Source organism: Dermacentor andersoni, chromosome 8 (genome assembly GCF_023375885.2).
Source record: "Dermacentor andersoni chromosome 8, qqDerAnde1_hic_scaffold, whole genome shotgun sequence".
Classification (NCBI taxonomy): Eukaryota; Metazoa; Arthropoda; class Arachnida; order Ixodida; family Ixodidae; genus Dermacentor; species Dermacentor andersoni.
The window spans coordinates 133568378-133589830 of NC_092821.1; the positions used below are offsets into that span (position 1 = coordinate 133568378).

At 47.0% G+C, this 21453-nt stretch overlaps 1 protein-coding gene across 1 annotated transcript in view; it reads left to right on the plus strand.

The window, feature by feature from the left end:
• Nucleotides 1-337: 337 nt before the first annotated feature.
• The window catches only part of LOC129383353 (uncharacterized), a 28849-nt gene continuing 7733 nt past the window's right edge, over nucleotides 338-21453 (plus strand). The window contains exons 1-5 of the mRNA XM_055067811.1: nucleotides 338-630; nucleotides 2878-3028; nucleotides 5736-5848; nucleotides 8805-8955; nucleotides 11726-11899. Coding sequence (XP_054923786.1) covers nucleotides 425-630; nucleotides 2878-3028; nucleotides 5736-5848; nucleotides 8805-8955; nucleotides 11726-11899 — 795 coding nt within the window. The 5' untranslated portion in view covers nucleotides 338-424. The remainder of the gene's footprint in view (nucleotides 631-2877; nucleotides 3029-5735; nucleotides 5849-8804; nucleotides 8956-11725; nucleotides 11900-21453) is intronic.

Here is a 21453-nt window from a genome sequence, read left to right on the forward strand (position 1 = left end):
AACTGATATTATCGCTTTATTTTAACACATTCATGCGCAAATCATTGATACTATGCAGCTATGCATAGTGCGAAAATACTATGCAGCTTACGTTAAGCTCGTACCAAAGCATGACTACGTGGCCCTGTGAGCAGACGTACCTCCCTTCAAGTTTTTAAGGCTTCTCTCAGTCGCCATCTTGTTTTAGACAGCGAAGTTGCCTGCATCGTTTTTGACTTCAACGCTGTCTTCGCGAAGCTGCCTCTTTTGCCGGCTTCGTCAGAAGTGGAACGATACTTAAGATGGTGGCCGGACGCTAAATTGTCCATCTAGCCGTCTGCGGCGTGCATTTGAGCGCAGCCTGCATAGACTGTCTAAAATCTGCGTGAACGTTGAAGTTTGTCGTTGCCAACACTTTTCTTGCGCAGTAACCGACAAGCAGCCCATGGTGTGTACCATGGGCGATAGGATTATCTCGAAGCTGCAGTTCCCGCCCGACAAACTGTGCGATTTCATCTTCTTCGACTCGCTGTACAAGGGAGGCCGTAACGTGCTGACCAACCCAAGTACCTACAGCAAGAGCCTCGACATCTTCCTCAACGACCACCATGATTACCGAGTCACAACCCTCGGCGTCGGCTTCGCGTTCTAGTGAGTGGACGGGGTCATTTTTTACTCACTCTAAAGAGACACTAAAATCGTAGAATAGTTGTTTCGAGGTGTATTAGTAAATCACTCTTCGGCGATAAAAAAAGAAAATAAAGAAAATGCCAGGAGGCTTGCTAAGCCAGAGAAGACCCAAGATTGAAAGAGCAAGCCCCTTAAACTTCGTAAAGTATCGACACTCTCCTCCTCCACCTTCACTCCTCCTCGTTTCTCCTCTCTTTCACGCTCCCTCGTCGGCCGTGGCGCCGCCTACACTGCTCGAGCGTAGCAACGGCGCCAACGTGCGCTCCTCGTCATTGCGTAAACGATTCTCGTGCAAAAATGGCGCTGATGCACGGTGCGAGGGCCCACGTGATTCTATTAAGCCAATAGCGACGCGGCGTCGGCCTCGGCCAGAGCGCACGAAGAGGAGGCGGCGTTTCTCAAAGCGTGCCGCTACTTTACGAAGTCTAAGGGGGCTTTATTTAAAGATGGATCGCAACGCCACCTTGCGGATCCCTCAGCAGCTCTCCGTGAGGTCGTGGATTTTGACGCCGTCGGCCCTGGCCTGAATATTACTTTCCATCTGTAAAAATTGTTCACATCGTATTCAAAAGCGAAAGACTTAACTAGACGATTTGAAGGACTTCTACCGAGGCACTACGGCCCAAATTCGAACATACACCGTACTTAGTCGCTTAATGAAGCGCGACAGGAAAACTTTAATGTAGAATTCCCGATAAGCGCAATTCTCGGGAGCCACGCCTCTGGGCGTCTGGTCGCCAAAGATGGCGTGAACTTTTACGTCAACGTACGAGTAAACCCTACGCCGACGTAAAATGCACTGGAGGCGGCGTAAAAGAAAGTAAACATGTTAGTATTGCACCTAAATTAACGCGTTGCATTCCATGGGGATGTTATCTATTGTGAGGACAAATAAAAAAAAGTAAGTAAGTAAGTGAGTAAGTATGTAAGTAAGTAAAATCTCCGTGTCAGTCCCGCCCCTTTTGTGGCAGCCTATAGAGCGAGTCGTAGGTTCCACGGCGGTCCTGTGAGTGCTGACCGCTGGAATCCGCTCTTTGTAGCCGACGACCTCTTCCTGCTGAAGGAGTCTTCTAAGGCCCAAACAATGAAACGTTCCTTTCCTTCGATCACTTCCTAACCTTACGTGAGCCCTCCTTACAGCGAAGGACCGATGGAGGAAGCAAGCGTACTCTGAAAGCTCCCTTCGGCCGTCCTTGCGCAAGGAACAGTTGCCGCACGTCTGTGTTTGAGTGCATCTCTTGCGCTGTATAGCTTGCGCTGTAAAACCACAATTCCGTACTGGGACTGGTGAGGAGCCCACTATGAAACTATGCAGCAAGCTCTTTCGCCAATACTTTCGACGGAATAGAATGCGCCCGGGAATACAAATACCGAGCCGTTATTTCGCTAAGCTCGTATTCCATAGCGACGTCCTGTGGCGCGTAAGCTTTTAGACGTGAAACGTCTTTCGGTTCCGTCAGCACAGGTGGTCGCCTGCTAAAACCGTATTTCACAAAAAAATGTCATGCTGTTATCACTTACATCTTTGCAGCCGTACTAGCCGCGTGCTTTACTTTGATACCATTGCGTGGAGGAAGATAACACATTACGATACAATGCATGCTTAGCGCGTATAGATGGCGCCGTCGTCGCGCCATTCGTAATGCAGTCGGTGCTAAACTTACCCTCCTCCTCGGCGTTCAGAGTGGCGTACATCGGCAGTACGTTTGTCGGTACGAGAGGGAGTCCATGGTCGCATGTGAGGGAGCTCACTGCCGTAGTAGCTATAGTTCATCAAACTCAAACCTGTCCTCGTGAAGAGTTATAAGGCTTTCAAGTCTGCAATTAGTTGCAGAAATATTACGGTCGCTCGGCTATGGCTCCCATGTGTTCAAAATGCAGGCCCCAGAAATCTTGAAAAGATGTTCGGGCAGTGACACACACGGACGACGATTCGCGCGCCCGCCACCTCTGACCGCGGCGGGCCCACCGTAAGAAAAGGGAGCGAGCACGATTGGCAAGATTAGACTTCAGGACCTCGACAAACCGTGTCGTCAGTTAGGCATCTGAGCCTCATGTTGCACGAATAATTGACACTTGTGTATTTGGCTACGTCCATTTGTGTATACCTTGTGCCCATAGCCCATCCGCAGCACGCACAAGAGACGTTTCACGTACCTCACTGAAGAAACGCCCTGGATGCAGAGTACCCGATTTTTTTTTCTGCAGCTACTTGTCGAAAGTGGAGGAAGATTTGATGGTGAGGAACCCAAGCCCACTAGCACCCTTCTGGAATCGGGGCATTTTCCACGCCGGGATCATCGACACTGCCGCGTCGGCGGCTCGAAATCAGACGAGAGCGGCCATTGCCACACTGAAGGTACGATTCCGCATATCGCGATTCCGCTTGTGGGAAGCGGAAGAAAAGGCGCGATATGATTATGCGATACTGCAGCGAAAGAGTACGACCGTTATATCTACCGCAGGTGCATCGCCTACGTAAAATTATGCCATGTTTCATACTTAGCAGGCAACACTCCGAAATCGATGCAAGTATAGTCCGGTTTGTAGAAGCCTCACTGCGCACATTTCACAGCGAAATCGTTTTCGATCTACGGTGCAGTCTGCGGAATACCTACTTCATAAATTGCAAATAAATAGCTGCAATATTGCAAATACTTGCAAGAGTTGCTAATAGAAAATGTTTCGAAGGTCATGCTCTGCCTTACCCGAGACCATGGAAGACTTGCTTTTCTTCCCCTAAAAACGTAAAGAGAACGTTCTCGCGCTTGCCGCTACGTCGCTTTTACTCGAGTTTTTCAAGATTGCGATCTTCGATTAAAGTACCTCGCATGGTTACTTCGAGATTGTCAAGGAGAAAATGCGAATTTACTGTCGTGCAAGCCTCTGGCTGTAACGTCAAAATAATGGCGGCTATGATGTCGCCTGGCCACTTCCCGGCGTCTGTTGCACGGTAAAGCGTGTCCCGCCAGGTGTGACCATTCCTTGTCGAGGTGTTCGATGCGGACATCAAGACGGGCTGAGAAACGGCAAAGTCGCATTTTCTCCCTGACAAACGAGGCAACTACAGCGCCAAGTGTCAGAAGTGCCATCTTCGTGTGAAATGTCAGTAAAGCAAAAACGAGTTGAGTGACAAAACAGAAAAGAAAGGAAAGGATTTTGATCGCAATCGAGCACATTCTCAATCGAAATTTTCGATCCCACTCGGGCTCGATGCGGTTGCAAACTCAGTGTGTGGCTGCACGTCACGATTGGTCGGTGTGGTGGGACAATTCGTCTCGCGCCGTAAAAGTCGTGACGGAAGCCCCGACGTTTCAATTACGCCGAGCCGCCCGCAAGCGTTGAAAGACGTCTAGGAGACGTCTGGCGTTGAAAGACGTCAGCCTTTGCGCGCGGATGCTCGCCTCTTTACCCTAGGCACGCGAGACACCAACACCACGAGACGTCATGGCAAGACATCAGCGGGCGAGACGGTTAAGCTTCGTGCGTGCATTCCCGCCTACTCCTCCTCGGCGCGGTAGACGCCGGAGGTGTCTGTGTGTGCGTGGGTGCGGGTCAGTACCTTTCCCTCTGCTGCGCCAGTGGCGGTTGCAAAATCCGTTGAGCTTACTTCCACGAAGTGCCATGTGCCGAGATGGGGCAGCAAGCGTGGAGAACGTCCGCCCCATCCTCCTCGTCTGGACGAGGGCGTTTCGAAGAGGCTACGAAAGACGCCCCCGCCAAGCGGACTTCAGCCTTGAGCGCACAAGCTAGAGCGTTTGTGTCGCTCGCCGCCACGAAGCTTGTAAAGCTGACCGCTTCGTAGTGATGTAATTAAACGTCTTTTGTTGATCGTTACGTCGCTGCTCTGTTTTCTGCCTGGCCTCGACTCGTGAGCTACTGAAAAATGGAGTCAGCGGCACAATAGTATCAACAGGGTGCCCATCTTGAACGTGGGGTTAAGGTAGAACTTCAATGCGCCGTAAAATTAGAGTTGTGCATTTTGCCCTTTTTATCATCAAATAACGACTTCGCGCTCGCCGTTGTTCTGTTCTGGCTCAAATTTCACAGCAAGATCCAATTTTATGGCCCAGATTCTTCAACATAGTAATAGTCGCTATTACGCGTCTGCTTTGCCAAAGAAAGAACAATCCGCCTCCATTCTACCATGTGAAATTGGATGTCCAAGGAAGCTGTTGCCGACGTTAGACAATGTTAGACGAGCACCACCACCACAAGTCACGTATGTGACGCGCGCACGCACGCCTGCGGAAGTGCAGCACACATCCTCATTCTTCTAGGCCCTCCGCCAAGCGGAAGTGCCTTGTGGAACTAATTGAATTTCTGAAAGTAAGTAACGTCAGAAAGTTCGCACAGTGCGACTCACACGCAAGCTGTAGACATGGTAGATTCGGACTGTAATTCGAATATACGAGAAAAGATTATTTTGTTACGCAGAAACACAAAGACAAAGCCGCTTTCCAGCTGCCGTTTGAGGTGTGCCCGAGTGGCCGCGACCGATAGCTGGTGGTACATTTATTGGGTGAACACGAGCCCCCGTAAGATCCTGACCAACTAGAGGCTAACAGGTTCGCTGGAAAACTTCATTTTGCCTTCGGATGTGCCCTTCGTGATGTTCACTTCCTATCCGGTAGGCAGTGGACGCCAGTCTCGAAGGCAACGGTCTGGCGTGCAGTGAACGACAGGAATGACCACGTGACGTCATAGCCGCCTTTCTTGGCAGATAATCCAAGACCACAACCTTAGACGTAGAGTTCATTTCATTTCTGCTCTTGAAAACCTGGCAAGTAACAGTGTCAGGTGCTATATCGAGATCTAACAAGTAAAATCCGATCGTGCTGCGAAATTTGAACAAGAGCAAAACAAAAGTAAGGGAAATATAATTATTAATAACTTAATGATATCCAGGGACAAAAACAGTCTGTTTGCTTATTCTGGATTACATTGTAACTCATTGGAAACGACTGTGAACCTCTAAGCAGTTAGCTTTTTGCGGACTTTGTCTATGAGGTTTGGCTACCAAGAGTTGTATAGATGAAATTAAGTAAAAATCTTTTTTTTTTCAGATGGTAAACCGGCTGCTCGACACTCAAAGACAGAGGGGCAACTTTTCAATCACGGCGCTCGCTCTTCCCTATCCACAGTTCGACTGGAGCTTGGCCTTTGCCATGGATTTCAAGTCTGTGTCAAACCACACTTATGGATTTATACAGGGAGCTTATTTTGTTCCCTTCACTCACATCCACGCCCGCAAAGGGGCTCTGAAACACTTTTCTAACTAATAATAAAATGGCCTCACTATTAAATCGTCCCACGAATCTCAGGCCGCAAAACATTTTTCGTATCCCTGAAGTATAAGTGGAGTTATCGCACCGATACCTGCTTTTCTCACTTTTCGTCTACACAGCTACACAGCGGGGAAGCCACGAGGGCAAAGCCCCGGTCAAAAGTGTCGCGGCGGTGACAGTGCTCGTTACGGCACCCCTTGGCGACCGCGGTAGAATACGCTGCGCAGCACCCCGCTGTCATCTCAGAGGTCACGCGAAGCAGGCGCGCCTGCGCCAATTACAAAGATGACATGCCCCTTTTCTTTCTTTTTGAGAACACACACACACACAAACACACACACATATATATATATATATATATATATATATATATATATATATATATATATATATATATATATATATATATATATATATATATATATATATATATATATATACGACGGCGGCATTACGCTCCGGCAGCAGCTGCGCATTTCGCGACCGGAAGGGAGGTGAACTGACGACGCGGCTCAATCTCGCGCACGCCAGGGAGGAAAGCGGGGAGGCTGCGCAGGAGGGACGGAGGGGAGGGGGACGGCTTGGGTTCCGCCAACAAGTGCGTCCTTTGCACGGTCGCGCGCGCCGATTCTTGAAAGGGATCTGCAGACAGCTCACACCTTTGTGAGCGCTATGCTCTCGCCGCTCTTGCATTGAAGCGATTGACAGCACGAAGGTCACTTCGCTCGCTGCGGCTGCCGCGCTTGCTCACACCAGCTTTTTCACAGCGAGTGTCCGCGGTCATCGAGTGTGACGTGTTCATGTTTGCCCGTGCACAATGACACCATTGTCGTACAGTTAGTAAGCGAATCTTTCTAAGTTTATACGGCCGATAAAACTACTATCGTTACTTCGTATAGCTGGCTACTAATTTGCAATCGCAATCGATGCTTCGCGTTTCGGGCGATAATGGGACTTCTTTTTTGCAATGTTGAAAAAGTGTTTCAGGGCCTCTGTAAGAGTCAAAGATTGAATCCCTGATGGGGACAAGGGAAATTTTCTGTTATCGTGACGTTTTCTGGCGAGTGAGTCTGATCGTAGCTTCGACACACGGCATCAAAAATCCACGAAATAAATGTTTATTGTCATCGCTGTCAAACTTCGCTTCAGATATTTAGGTGCGCACCAGGTGGCTGGCATTAACACACTATTCACGGTGGTGTTTGCTTTGCGCACTCCATGAATGTCTTTAGTGAAAAAAAAGGTACAGAGGAGAAAGGGCGCGGAATTTCAATATGGCTCGTTGCAATGGCTCACAGCCGAAATAGGCGCCGTCTAGTCCAGTGATGCGAAAAATATTATCAGGAATGGCTCGCACCCCCGTAAGCAAGCACATATGCAGTGGCTGAATATTAGTGAAGAAACGATAGAAAGAAGGAACGAAAGAACGGAATAAAGACAGAACGAACGAAAGAACGAAGAAAAAAAGAAGAAAGGAACGGAAGAACCATTAGGTAGTGCATTAGGTGCTCGCATGCTTCGTTGAGCAGGTCGACCTACAGCGCCATACGTTTACTTCACACTGCGGCTCGTTATGTCTTGCAAGAAGCTCGACACCTCCGACGGAATAACTTAATGCATTACCACGTGTGCAGCAGGCTTTCGCCTTCACGTGTTACAGGTGCGTAACATGCTGCCGATATTTTCGAAATTCCGAATACCAATCCACTAGTCGTTGGTATACAATTCGTATTCGATTGGGAAATGTGTTATTTGAACTTGCGGGAAATTCGTTTCGCTTAGAGTGTGAGCGATGACAACACTAAAGCGAGTCTACAGAAAGAAAAAAAAAACCTATGCAGGTGGTGACCGTTCCGAGTGATTCTGCTGCAGGGAAGAGTTGCTGCGTAGAAGCGCCAGTTGTTGGGCAAATGCATAGAGCCAGCTAACTTCTCAATAATTTCCTGTCAGTTATTGAGGACGCCTCGCCTTTAGGCAGCTTACAAGTTTTCTTTTCAATTTTTTTTCTCAGTTTAGGCGATGCAGTTTAATACGTTTGCAATGTCGCTGTGCTTGCATCTTTTTGAAATGATGTGCGGTGCTCTAGTAGTACCCTTTGTTTTTTAAACAAGCGCACCACTCTGCTGCGTGCATATGGTGACGTGCTGTTCCTATTTTGTTACGTCACAGCTACTGCGCGCCAGGTGCGATCGCGTGTCCGTAGTTTCGCATTGACAGACGCCTCAGTTCATCGCAGGTCCGGTTGTAAACGGTAGCGCATGTATCAGACGATGGATATAGGCGTTCTTTTTTATTATTTTTTTCAAGTGATTACCACCTGACCTTTATAATTTATACTGCTAAGAAATGGTAAAATATTGTGTGTTTGATTCGATATTCGACGGTAGTTCTTATTGTTTATTCTTACTCGATTCGATTGGGAAATTTCCCTATTCGAATACTACCCGACTTGGTTGCTTAGTGACTATGGTGTTGCCCTGCTAATCACGAGGTCATGGGATCGAATCCCGGCCACGGCGGCCAGATTTCGATGGGGGCGAAATGCGAAAACAACCGTGTACTTAGATTTAGGTACCCGTTAAAGAACCCCCAGGTGCTCCAAATTATTCCGGAGTCCCCCACTACGGCGTTCCTCGTAATCAGATAACGGTTTTCGCACGTGTAGCTCCATAATTTAATTTTTTTTTCTATTCGAATACTACTAGGTATGAAACATAAGGCAGAATAGGGAATTTCCAAATCGAAAAACACATGGCGCTGCTTGTCTTGTTTCTCAACTTGCGTTAAGGATGTCCCGGACTAAGTTCTCTTCGTCTTTATTTATTTTCATCCGTCCTCGCGATACAGTGATCTCCGTTTCACCCCGTACCTGCTTATCGCGTTCGGTCACTACCGGGTCGGCGACAACATGGCCGCGCACTGCTTCGTCATGCCGCCAACGCGTCACCCGGACGACTCGCCGCCGGACGAAATCGCCAGAGACTACAACTTCGACCTGGTTGGCACATGTTTCAATCTACTCTTACGCAGTGCCCAACTGTCTCGTAAACAACGGCGTCAGTTAACTTGAAATATTCAGTAAACTTTTACCGTTTACAATTTACCCGGTTCCCGGAGCTGGCAAGCGCTGTGGCTGCTAGTGACACAGTGACGCTTTGTCCAATCACAACGTAATTTACGTTGTGATTGTACGCAGAAGGCAACAAGCCTCTGTGCATATGAAGATTTATTGTGAATTGTCACTGCTTACAAAACTCTACTTAGAGCAAATATTGATTATAATAAAATTGTTTGGGACCTATACACCATAACTAACTGTTCTAAACTTCACCGAATACAGAGGCTAGCTGCCAGGTTTATATTTAACTGATATCGCCGCATCCATTCTCCGACGGAGTTATGTCAATTAGCTGATCTAGCACAACTTGAGCTCAGAACTAAATACCACATATTTAAATTCCTGTTCGATGTTATTCACAATCAAGTATATAATAAACCAGATGAATATATTGAGCTTCCTATGAACGCGTCAACGGGGCATCGTCATAGCATGTACATTCCTCCTCCACTCGCCCGCAGTGATTGCTTCAAGTTCAGTTTCTTTCGTAGGGTGATAAGAGAATGGAACTTGCCCGACTCTCTTGTAACCTCGATGTCCTTAACTGCCTTTTTGGGAGGTCTTAAGAGCAAAATTTTTTGTAATACCACATAGTGAATTGCCAAATATTTACATGTGTGTCTCTTATTGTGTCTATGACAACGTGGTTCCAAATTGTGAATGGTTTCTTTATTACCTTCCCATGTATGTTGTATTTCATTCGTCTTTCCCATTCTAAGACAAGCTTGGTGAGTCGAAGCTTGTAACTCAGTCGCATTCTATGTTTCTTTTTGTTGTTTTTATTCTCTACTCCTGCAGTAGCCCTATGACAACATGGTGCCAAATTGTGAATGGTTTCTTTATTACCTTCCCATGTATGTTGTATTTCATTCGTCTTTCCCATTCTAAGACAAGCTTTGTGAGTCGAAGCTTGTAACTCAGTCGCATCCTATGTTTCTTTTTGTTGTTTTTATTCTCTACTCCTGCAGTACCCTAAGAAGGCTGACGGTATAAATAAATGAATAAATAAATGCATGTTGCATTCAACGCAGTGTTCAGTTCAACTGTAATCAATTTCTGATCTCGCAAAGCCGTTGTAAGCCATAATGACGAAGTTTAGGCCAGATTCGTGCAGTAACCATCGCGCGCGTGTTGACTGAACCGACATGCTTGCAGCTCCAGTGTAGACACTGTAACTACACAGTTCCCGCTAGTAATTTTTTGTGGTAAGCTCAATGGCCCCTCGCACCCACTGTAAAATGAATTACATCTTCAAAAGTTAATAAGGGCGTCAAGTAGTCTATATTTCACACCGTCAAACCTTTGTGGTGTAAGGCTGTCAGTTATAGACCGATTTACACCGTTATTCACCTTTAAATGTGTAAGTGATTTTGCAGCACCGTGGCCCCGCGGGTGCCCCCTACTCTCGGAGTTTGTGTCGATGAGCCTCGTCGATGAGCCTCGCCAGGTTCGCAACGATCTAGTTTCTGTCGTTTCCGGCGAGAAGTAACAGTGACGCTTTCATCAGATTCGAAATATGAAAACGTTCTCCTTCTGGGAGCTTGTCGTGACTTGCCTACTCGTCTTCCGAACTTAAGATGTTGCGCGGAGATTTCGCTATGTCTGCGCTATCTGAAACCACGGTTGTTCGGTCTAAAATTTTGTTGTAGTTGACCTGTCGTGACCTAGTAATAAATCCACCAGGAATGTTTAAGGAAAACTCCACGTGTAACCATCCCATTGCAAAGGGACGCTCACATCATCATCACCAGCAGCTCTCGGCAAGACCCGCTTATCGCATCCAAAAAAACATTGTGAACGTTGTCGCGATTGTGATAGCGCGACGGACGTGACCAGCCAAATTGGACATTGCTCGGGTAACGTGTGAATAGTGATGCACAATCCTCAGTCTACATGGGTACAACGCATTGGCCTCGAATGTAACGCTGATGCACGTATAAATATGGTACCCACTTGTCCCTCCTGATTAGGTTCGACGAGGGCAGATTAGGCACGCCGGAATTGCTGCTACTTCAATGTTATTTTGTACTCCGATCGCGTGTTCACCGAATATAGATTCTTTATGCCGTCTTTTTTGGCAGCCCTACTGCCTGCTTAGCATCGCTAAACCGTGACAAAATTGTTATGTGAGATCGTGCACAAAAAGGCGTGTGGTCCCAAATAAACCCATTCGATCGATCATGATATAGGGCATACCGTTACTCTTTAATATAGCACAGCTGATGCTACATACTTTCGTTCATTTAAAGAGCCACTAACGCCTTGGAATCGCTTAATTGACTCATGCTTCGTTTTTTGACGCCGAAGGATTATATGCCCAATTGAGCAAGAATCTGTTGAAGTCGGCGTGGCCGAAAGATGGCCCCAAAACATGCTAAAACGCGCTGCTAACCAAAGATTCAACATTACCAACTTGCCCGTTCAGCCACCCTTCAGAAGGATTCAGTTACAGTTCTTGGTTCTTGGGAAGAAGCAAGTTGCAGCTTTGCTTCAAGTTTCACGCTCTCTGAGCCCCAAATAAATATTGCAATTCTTTTAGCCGCGGAATTCAATCACTCCTTCATCGTCTACGTGATAACATGTGCATTATAATTGAAACAATATAACAATTAAATATGTATACACAAACTATGATTCAACTACTCTGCAGTCGACCGCCGTGTCCAGCCTTCGCGAGCTCTACACCATGGGCACGAACACCCGAGGCCTCGTGTCTGTGACCCTGAAGGGGCGTTGGACAGAGCCCATGTTCCCTGATAAAGTCGACTTCTACATGCGATGTGTATCTGACCCAGACATCGAGCCGTTCGGCAGCTACACAGAGGTAAGCGAGCGCCGCGTAGATTTGCCAATATGAAGTGCTCCAACGTCTATGGGAAGCACTCCACACACCATTGTTGACGACGTGGTGTTCTGGCGAAGACACTGGACATTCCAGGGGAAGGTGTCCCGCCTCCTCCTGGAGCGTTTAGTTGACGTGGGCTTGGCCTGTGACGGATAGCGTTTAGCAGACTCATTTCAGGGGGTGGGCGGAGTTCTAGATTAGGAGAGCGTCGCGCGCGGGGTGGTTCAATGGCTCATGTAGTTCACGTGGTTCATGTGGTTCATGGGGCCTGTGGTGGTTCACTGGCTTCTGTCGTGCGCAGTCTCAGTGTGCGAGTCGTCTTGTTCACCCGCTTTCCTGCTCCTGCTGCTCCTCCTCCTGTTCCTCCTCGTCATAGCGTATCATGAGCCATTGCGATAGCGTGGCCTCCGATGGCTTCAGCGCGCCCGCCTACGCCACCGGATCTAGAAGGCCGTGACAGCAGCAACGTTGGAGCAGAAGTATATCCCCTTTATTAAAGGACTGATGCGCTTGATGGGGAACATTTGTTGCAGCGGGAACATTTAGATAACGTTTGTTGGTTCACTGCATAATTTCGTGGAGAACAGAACTAGTCACCAGCACATCAGTGGCGGTCGTGCAGTCAACCACAAATGTTCACGGACCATGGGACATCGTAAAACGTTCTATTTCCGAGGAGCGTCTAAGAGTGGTCAGTAAAAGCGAACATCACAGTGTTATTCACATGTGCTGAAAGAAGCTGTAAATGCGAATACTATAAGTTGCGGTGTGAGGCTGCCCAAATATTCAGCCTTTTGTTTTTTTCTCAGATCACGTGTTCCGTAAAATATTGAGGTTGAGTGTACATGTGGCTATAAAAGCCGGTTCATTACGTGTGCTGCCTCTGTAGAGGCGTGGGTGGCGGCGTATAGAAGGCGACTGCCCTCCTCCCCTCCCGCAGCCGCTACAGCGGGAAAGGGCAGCGACGGTGAGAAGGGAGGATGCCTGTAGCCGGTGTTGCTCCATTTTCTTTAGGCAGGATACCCAATCCAAGAAAACGCACGGTAGCCGAAGTTAGCTATTCCCTCGGAAAACTACACGTTATCCGTGCCTCTTGCGTTCTCCCCGTCTGGATAAGCGCGGGTCATTTCTTAATTCTGCTCTAAGGCTTTCCTGCACACTCAATGCTCGCTATATAGCTAGCGTTGCTAAAGGGGCCGAAAATATTCAGGTTCACTTGGGCGCTTTCATCCTAATCTGTTGAAACACATGGTTTTGTCATCAATGCCAAGTGCGCTTTAAGGAATTTAACCGCCCTTTAAGACGTCGAGGCGAACAGTCGATTCCCAATAATTTGAGCCTTGCCGGAACGCAAGATTTCATCGCATTATCCGAACATTCGATTTAAGAAATATGAATCCCCAAAAGAGACAAAATAAGTAGCACCGTCTGCTGTATTTTCTTTTTTTTCAAGGTTATAAGCAACCGTAGATGCGTGCATGAGTGGGCACCAGTGGGGGTCAGTGGGCTTCGAATTAACCGAAGCAGCACGCTTTCGCGTTCGAACTAAACGAGTTTTTCTTCCATAGTGATGTGTGTTTTATTGCCGGGAATTTTCAATGAGGTCGAATTAAGCAGAAAGTCGAATTAACCGAGGCAGAATTAATGCAAGCCAACTATGCTGTCACCCATGAATAATCGTGTTCAATTTTGCGCGCTTCTTTCTTTTAACGCTGTGGTCTCACTGCTTTGTGTTCAGGATCTTGCGTTACGCTGAAGACGCTCATGTCGCTAGTGACCTAAAAGTACGAGGAGCACAAGCGTGTATGAAAGTAAAATGTTCACAAGATAGATAACGAATGTTGCTGGGGGTCAAAGGGTAAACCCGAAAGCATGCAAATTTCACTTAGATTGCTTTGGAGCTTCGATAAGCAACGCTTGCGTATCTGATGCAAGAAGTTGAATGTCCGTCCGCAAACAGGTAACTTGTCCTACGGAAGACGTTGCCGTGACAACTTCCGTAGCAAGGTAATGAGAGGGCCCTTAATCGTACATTCCTTAAGAGGAAGTTTTAGCTCGAAGACAACTCCGATTTACCTATCCGAACACATTTAAGACACAGAAATACTTTCAATAGATAACCACTTGAACAATTTTAAATAAATGTGTTGTATGTGAGAGAGAAAGCAGAATCCTATCGATACCAGCATGGACACTGATCTTTGATTGAGGTGTTTGGAATGTTTTACCAAAATTGTCTGAAATTGATAAGTTTGATGAAAATTAAAGCGCGGAGTATACCAGCCCGTAATTCTGCACACAAGCAAAAAACATTCCACAGTTATGTAAGTTACATTTGTTAGAACATCTACAGCGGGCAAACATGATATTGCATAATATATATAATATAATATATAATATAACATAATATATCAATCTTTGTTTCCGTTTTAGGTGTCTCAAGAGTTGCAAGTTATATGATAATAATATCATTATTTCTTACTGAATTGTTATTTCTTTTTTCAGCTTACTAGATTTTCTTGAAATTTTTCAGAAAAGGTTTGCGGCCTAAATAAAAAAAGAATCTGCGTCGTGCACTCCGGATCATTAATGCCGTAATGGCCCTAAAGGTACGATAAATAAATAAATAAATAAATAAATAAATAAATAAATAAATAAATAAATAAATAAATAAATAAATAAATAAATAAATAAATAAATAAATAAATAAATAAATTAATTAATAAATAAATAAGGTATTGTCTTTTAAACACAACACCCCGCAGGGGCGTCTGTGCAAGCAGGCGTTTGGTGTGTTGCGACACCACGGACCCGAGCACACGAGGGTTGGACCCTCCCGCGTGTAGCCGTGCGCGGCTTAGCCGTGTCTGGGGAAAAGGGGATCCTGGGGGTTGAGTCGATGCTGGGTGTTTAGACCTTTAAGGCCCCCCGGCGGAGGCAACACACCTCTTCGGCCTCGGCTTCACACAGACGGCACCTCCAGGCTGACCCACCTGGAGGAAATCGGCAGTCGCCTTTTCCTGTCTCTCCCTCCTCGAACCTTCGTCTTTATCTCTCACTTTTTAATCTTTCCTGTCTTCTTCTCTTTTCCATTTACTTCCTTTCTCCACGGCGGCAAGGGTTAACCTTGTGTATGTGCCCTCCCTTGGGTATAATATATTAGGTTATAGTGACAATGTACGGTTGGCGCCTGCAGCCTTACGCGTTAAGTCCTGCAGCGTCCCCATGTTGGGCTCCGTGGTGGGTGGCCGCCATTGCCGCCGAAAAGAAACTGAAATACTATGGGAACACCCGCATTTCCCCGCCTTCTTGATCGTCACCCTCAAAAGAGGGGACGCACCGATGACCTAACCATATGCTTAAAGAGAACAAGAAAGACATATCCGAAATACCATGTTGTGCACAGCGAGAACTCCGAAAAACAGGCCAGATTCATTTCCTCTTTCATAGTTGCAAAATCTTTAACCGAAGCCATAGGGTCAGGTTATAAAGTAACGAAAATGGCTAGCGGGGACCTTCTCCTAGAGATCCCCCAGAAACATCAGTACGAAAAGCTTGGCAGTCTGGTAACATTTGGTAACATACCAATTTCTGTTACACAACACCGAACAATGAATAGCTCACGGGGGGTCGTGTCAGAGGCAGGCCTCCTAGACTTGACAGAAGCTGAACTCCTGGAAGGATGGAAAGAACAAAATGTCACTGATGTAAAACGTACTATAATTAGACGAGACAACAAGGAAATCCCCACTAAGCATCTCATCCTAACATTTGCATCCAGCGTACTGCCAGAAACCATCGAAACAGGATACATCAGATTAAATGTTCGACCATATATCCCCAACCCTAGAAGGTGTTTCAAATGTCAGAGGTTCGGCCATGGCTCGCAGAGCTGCCGTGGTCAAGCAACTTGTGCAAAGTGTGGAGTGCAGGGCCACCCCTCCGAGAACTGCAGTGGCACACCTCACTGTGTGAACTGCAGTGGTGACCATCCAGCTTACTCACGCACCTGTCCGAACTGGAAGAAGGAAAAAGATATAATCACCCTTAAAGTAAAGGAAAATATTTCGTTTAAGGAAGCCCGTAAACGGTGCTCACCTTTCCACAGCACACCTCATGCTGATGCGGCGCGTCGGGGGGCAGCGTCGCAGCGGCCATTGCCAAGTACCCAGCCCGCGTACAGCGAGCAGGTACCTTTGGCTCCTGCCCCCAGGGTGGAAGTAGGTAAGCCTACTCCATCCAACCAGCAACCAGGCCAGGCTACCCTTGGGTTGCCGGCCCCACAAGAGTTATCTGCGGCAACCTGCGCTACACGCAGCGATCCCGCAGGACCGATAGCGGCCACGAAGGTAGGCGCAGCTGAGGCTGCCGCGACCTCCCCGCCCCCCCCCCCCCCCCCCCAGCGCTGGCAACAGCCGGCGCAGCCAAATTCCACAGGGAGCCCCATCGACCTCCGGGCTGGTGGGCGCAGGGGTCTCGCCTTCCGAGGTGAGACTCTCCCGAAAAACTTCTCGCTCGCAAGAGCGCGTGTCCGGCGCCTCACAAGAGGCAATGGACACAACACCTATCCCCACGGCGCACCAAGCGCCTAAGGAGCGGCGAGGCTCCCTCGAACGCTCCAAAAAAGGCAAAACCCCGGTTACAGGGCCTCGCAAGAGCCCTGTAATCTAATTAATCATTTGTTTCCGTATACACAGCACCAATTTACATTAAATATGGCTACACAAATCATACAATGGAATATCAGAGGTCTTCTGAGAAACCTTGATGATGTACAAGAACTCATCCACCAACACAATCCAAAAGTGCTGTGTTTACAGGAAACACACCTGAAATTAAAACACACAAACTTTCTCCGACAGTATATCATCATCATCATCATCATCATCAGCCTGATTACGCCCACTGCAGGGCAAAGGCCTCTCCCATACTTCTCCAACTACCCCGGTCATGTACTAATTGTGGCCATGTTGACCCTCCAAACTTCCTAATCTCATCTGCCCACCTAACTTTCTGTCGCCCCCTGCTACGCTTCCCTTCCCTCGGAATCCAGTCCGTAACCCTTAATGACCATCGGTTATCTTCCCTCCTCATTACATGTCCTGCCCATGCCCATTTCTTTTTCTTGATTTCAACTAAGATGTCATTAACGCGCGTTTGTGTCCTCACCCAATCTGCTCTTTTCTTATCCCTTAACGTTACACCTATCATTCTTCTTTCCATAGCTCGTTGCGTCGTCCTCAATTTAAGTAGAACCCTTTTCGTAAGCCTCCAGGTTTCTGCCCCGTACGTGAGTACTGGTAAGACACAGCTGTTATACACTTTTCTCTTGAGGGATAATGGCAACCTGCTGTTCATGATCTGCGAATGCCTGCCAAACGCACCCCAGCCCATTCTTATTCTTCTGATTATTTCACTCTCATGATCTGGATCAGCAGTCACTACCTGTCCTAAGTAGATGTATTCTCTTACCACTTCCAGTGCCTCGCTACCTATCGTAAACTGCTGTTCCCTTCCGAGACTGTTAAACATTACTTTAGTTTTCTGCAGATTCATTTTTAGTCCCACCCTTCTGCTCTGCCTCTCCAGATCAGTGAGCATGCATTGCAGTTGGTCCCCTGAGTTACTAAGCAAGGCAATATCATCAGCGAAGCGCAAGTTACTAAGGTATTCTCCATTTACTCTTATCCCCAATTCTTCCCAATCCAGGTCTCTGAATACCTCCTGTAAACACGCTGTGAATAGGATTGGAGAGATCGTATCTCCCTGCCTGACGCCTTTCTTTATTGGGATTTTGTTGCTTTCTTTATGGAGGAGTACAGTGGCTGTGGAGCCGCTATAGATATCTTTCAGTATTTTTACATACGGCTCGTCTACACCCTGATTCCGCAATGCCTCCATGACTGCTGAGGTTTCGACTGAATCAAACGCTTTCTCGTAATCAATGAAAGCTATATATAATGGTTGGTTATATTCCGCACATTTCTCTATCACCTGATTGATAGTGTGAATATGATCTATTGTTGAGTAGCCTTTACGGAATCCTGCCTGGTCCTTTGGTTGACGGAAGTCTAAGGTGTTCCGGATTCTATTTGCAATTACCTTAGTAAATACTTTGTAGGCAACGGACAGTAAGCTGATTGGTCTATAATTTTTCAAGTCTTTGGCGTCGCCTTTCTTATGGATTAGGATTATGTTAGCGTTCTTCCAAGATTCCGGTACGCTCGAGGTCTTGAGGCATTGTGTATACAGGGTGGCCAGTTTTTCTAGAACAATCTGCCCACCATCCTTCAGCAAATCTGCTGTTACCTGATCCTCCCCAGCTGCCTTCCCCCTTTGCATAGCTCCCAAGGCTTTCTTTACTTCTTCCGGCGTTACTTCTGGGATATCGAATTCCTCTAGATTATTCTCTCTTCCATTATCATCGTGGGTACCACTCGTACTGTATAAATCTCTATAGAACTCCTCAGCGACTTGAACTATCTCATCCATATTAGTAATGATATTGCCGGCTTTGTCTCTTAACGCATACATCTGATTCTTGCCAATTCCTAGTTTCTTCTTCACTGCTTTTAGGCTTCCTCCGTTCCTGAGAGCTTGTTCAATTCTATCCATGTTATACTTCCTTATGTCCGCTGTCTTACGCTTGTTGATTAACTTCGAAAGTTCTGCCAGTTCTATTCTAGCTGTAGGGTTAGAGGCTTTCATACATTGGCGTTTCTTGATCAGATCTTTCGTCTCCTGCGATAGCTTACTGGTATCCTGTCTAACGGAGTTACCACCGACTTCTATTGCACACTCCTTAATGATGCCCACAAGATTGTCGTTCATTGCTTCAACACTAAGGTCCTCTTCGTGACTTAAAGCCGAATACCTGTTCTGTAGCTTGATCTGGAATTCCTCTATTTTCCCTCTTAGCGCTAACTCATTGATCGGCTTCTTATGTACCAGTTTCCTCCGTTCCCTCCTCAGGTCTAGGCTAATTCGAGTTCTTACCATCCTGTGGTCACTGCAGCGCACCTTACCGAGCACGTCCACATCTTGTATGATGCCAGGGTTAGCGCAGAGTATGAAATCTATTTCATTTCTAGTATCGCCGTTCGGGCTCCTCCATGTCCACTTTCGGTTATTCCGCTTGCGGAAGAAGGTATTCATTATCCTCATATTATTCTGTTCTGCAAACTCTACTAATAACTCCCCCCTGCTATTCCTAGTGCCTATGCCATATTCCCCCACTGCCTTGTCTCCAGCATGCTTCTTGCCTACCTTGGCATTGAAATCGCCCATCAGTATAGTGTATTTTGTTTTCACTCTACCCATCGCCGATTCCACGTCTTCATAGAAGCTTTCGACTTCCTGGTCATCATGACTGGATGTAGGGGCGTAGACCTGTACAACCTTCATTTTGTACCTCTTATTAAGTTTCACAACAAGACATGCCACCCTCTCGTTAATGCTATAGAATTCCTGTATGTTACCAGCTATATTCTTATTAATCAGGAATCCGACTCCTAGTTCTCGTCTCTCCGCTAAGCCCCGGTAGCACAGGACGTGCCCGCTCCTTAACACTGTATATGCTTCTTTTGGCCTCCTAACTTCACTGAGCCCTATTATATCCCATTTACTGCCCTCTAATTCTTCCAATAGCACTGCTAGACTCGCCTCACTAGATAATGTTCTTGCGTTAAACGTTGCCAGGTTCATATTCCAATGGCGGCCTGTCCGGAGCCAGGGATTCTTAGCACCCTCTGCAGCGTCGCAGGTCTGACCGCCGCCGTGGTCAGTTGCTTCGCAGCTGCTGGGGACTGAGGGCCGGGGTTTGATTGTTGTGTTCATATAGGAGGTTGTGGCCAAGTACTGCACCAGGGTGGCCAATCCTGCTCTGGTGAGGGAGTGCGTTACCGGTTCTGGTCACCGGCATCAGGCCACACTCCAGGCCTGTTTATGCAATTTTATCAACACGCGGATTTTTTTTTTTTTTTTTTTTTTAATCCGGTGGAAAATTGCGCGGCACCGGGATTCGAACCACGGACCTCTTGCACGCGAGGCGGGTGTTCTACCTCTACGCCACCGCTGCGCTGCTGCGACAGTATATAACCTTTCGTAAAGATCGCGATGATGGTGTCGCATCATCGGGCGGTGTTGCCATTGTCATACATAAAAGCATCGCGTGTCAACATTTACAGCTACAAACGCCTCTTGAAGCAGTGGCGGTTCGAGCTGTTCTCCTAAACAAACTCATCACTATTAGCTCTGTTTACATACCCCCACATTACAAATTAACTAAACATGATTTCCAAGCCTTTATAGATCAATTGCCAGAACCTTATGTTGTTCTGGGTGATTTCAATGCACACAGCAGCTTGTGGGGAGACTCTCGAATCGATGCGCGAGGTCGTCTCGTTGAACAATTCCTTTTTTCGTCCGGTGCATGTCTGCTGAATAAGAAAGAACCCACCTATTACTCTCTTGCAAACAATACCTTTTCTTCAACTGATCTTAGCCTAGTTTCCCCGTCAATACTGTCTGAACTCGAATGGGAAGTTATAAAAAATCCTTACGGGAGCGACCACTTCCCCATACTGCTGAGAACATATAAAGAAAACAAATATCTACTACAGGCTCCTAGGTGGAAGATCGATACAGCCGACTGGGAGAAATTCCGAACTCTCACTAGTATCTCCTGGAATCACATGTCTTCTTTAGAAATTGATGCTGCTGTGGAGTATATTACAGCGTTCATAATAGATGCCGCATCAAAATGCATATCCGAAGCAAGCGGTTTGCCATGCAAACGACGTGTACCGTGGTGGAACAACGAATGTATGATCGCCCGTAGGAAACAGAACAAAGCGTGGGGATCGTTACGCGCCTCTCCCACTGCAGAGAATCTTATTAACTTCAAAAAAGCAAAGTCTCAAGCCAGGAGAACGCGCCGACAGGCCAGAAGAGAGAGTTGGCAGAAGTTTTTATCGGGTATCAACTCTTATACAGATGAGGCGAAACTCTGGAACAGGGTTAACAGGATAAAAGGACGACAAACTTATTCACTTCCCCTGGTAAACACACAAGGCGATGCCCTGCTTGAACAAGCAGACTCACTTGGGGAGCACTTTCAGAGCGTGTCAAGTTCCAGCAATTATTCCAAACCCTTTCTCAAATATAAACAAATAGAAGAATGCAAGCCACTCATAAAAAAGTGTCGGCAGAATGAACCGTTCAACCGCCCCTTTAGTATTGCAGAGTTGAGAGCTGCCTTGAGCGCATGCAAGAGCTCTGCACCGGGATCTGATAGAATCATGTACGAAATGCTGAAAAACTTACACAATGACACGCAAGTTACACTACTTACACTTTTCAACACGATCTGGGACGCAGGGTACCTTCCGACCGCATGGAAAGAAGCCATTGTCGTCCCTGTTTTAAAACAAGGCAAAGATCCTTCCTCAGTGGCAAGCTAGCGCCCGATAGCCCTCCCAAGTTGCATGTGTAAGGTATTTGAAAAAATGATAAATCGGCGACTCATCCATTTC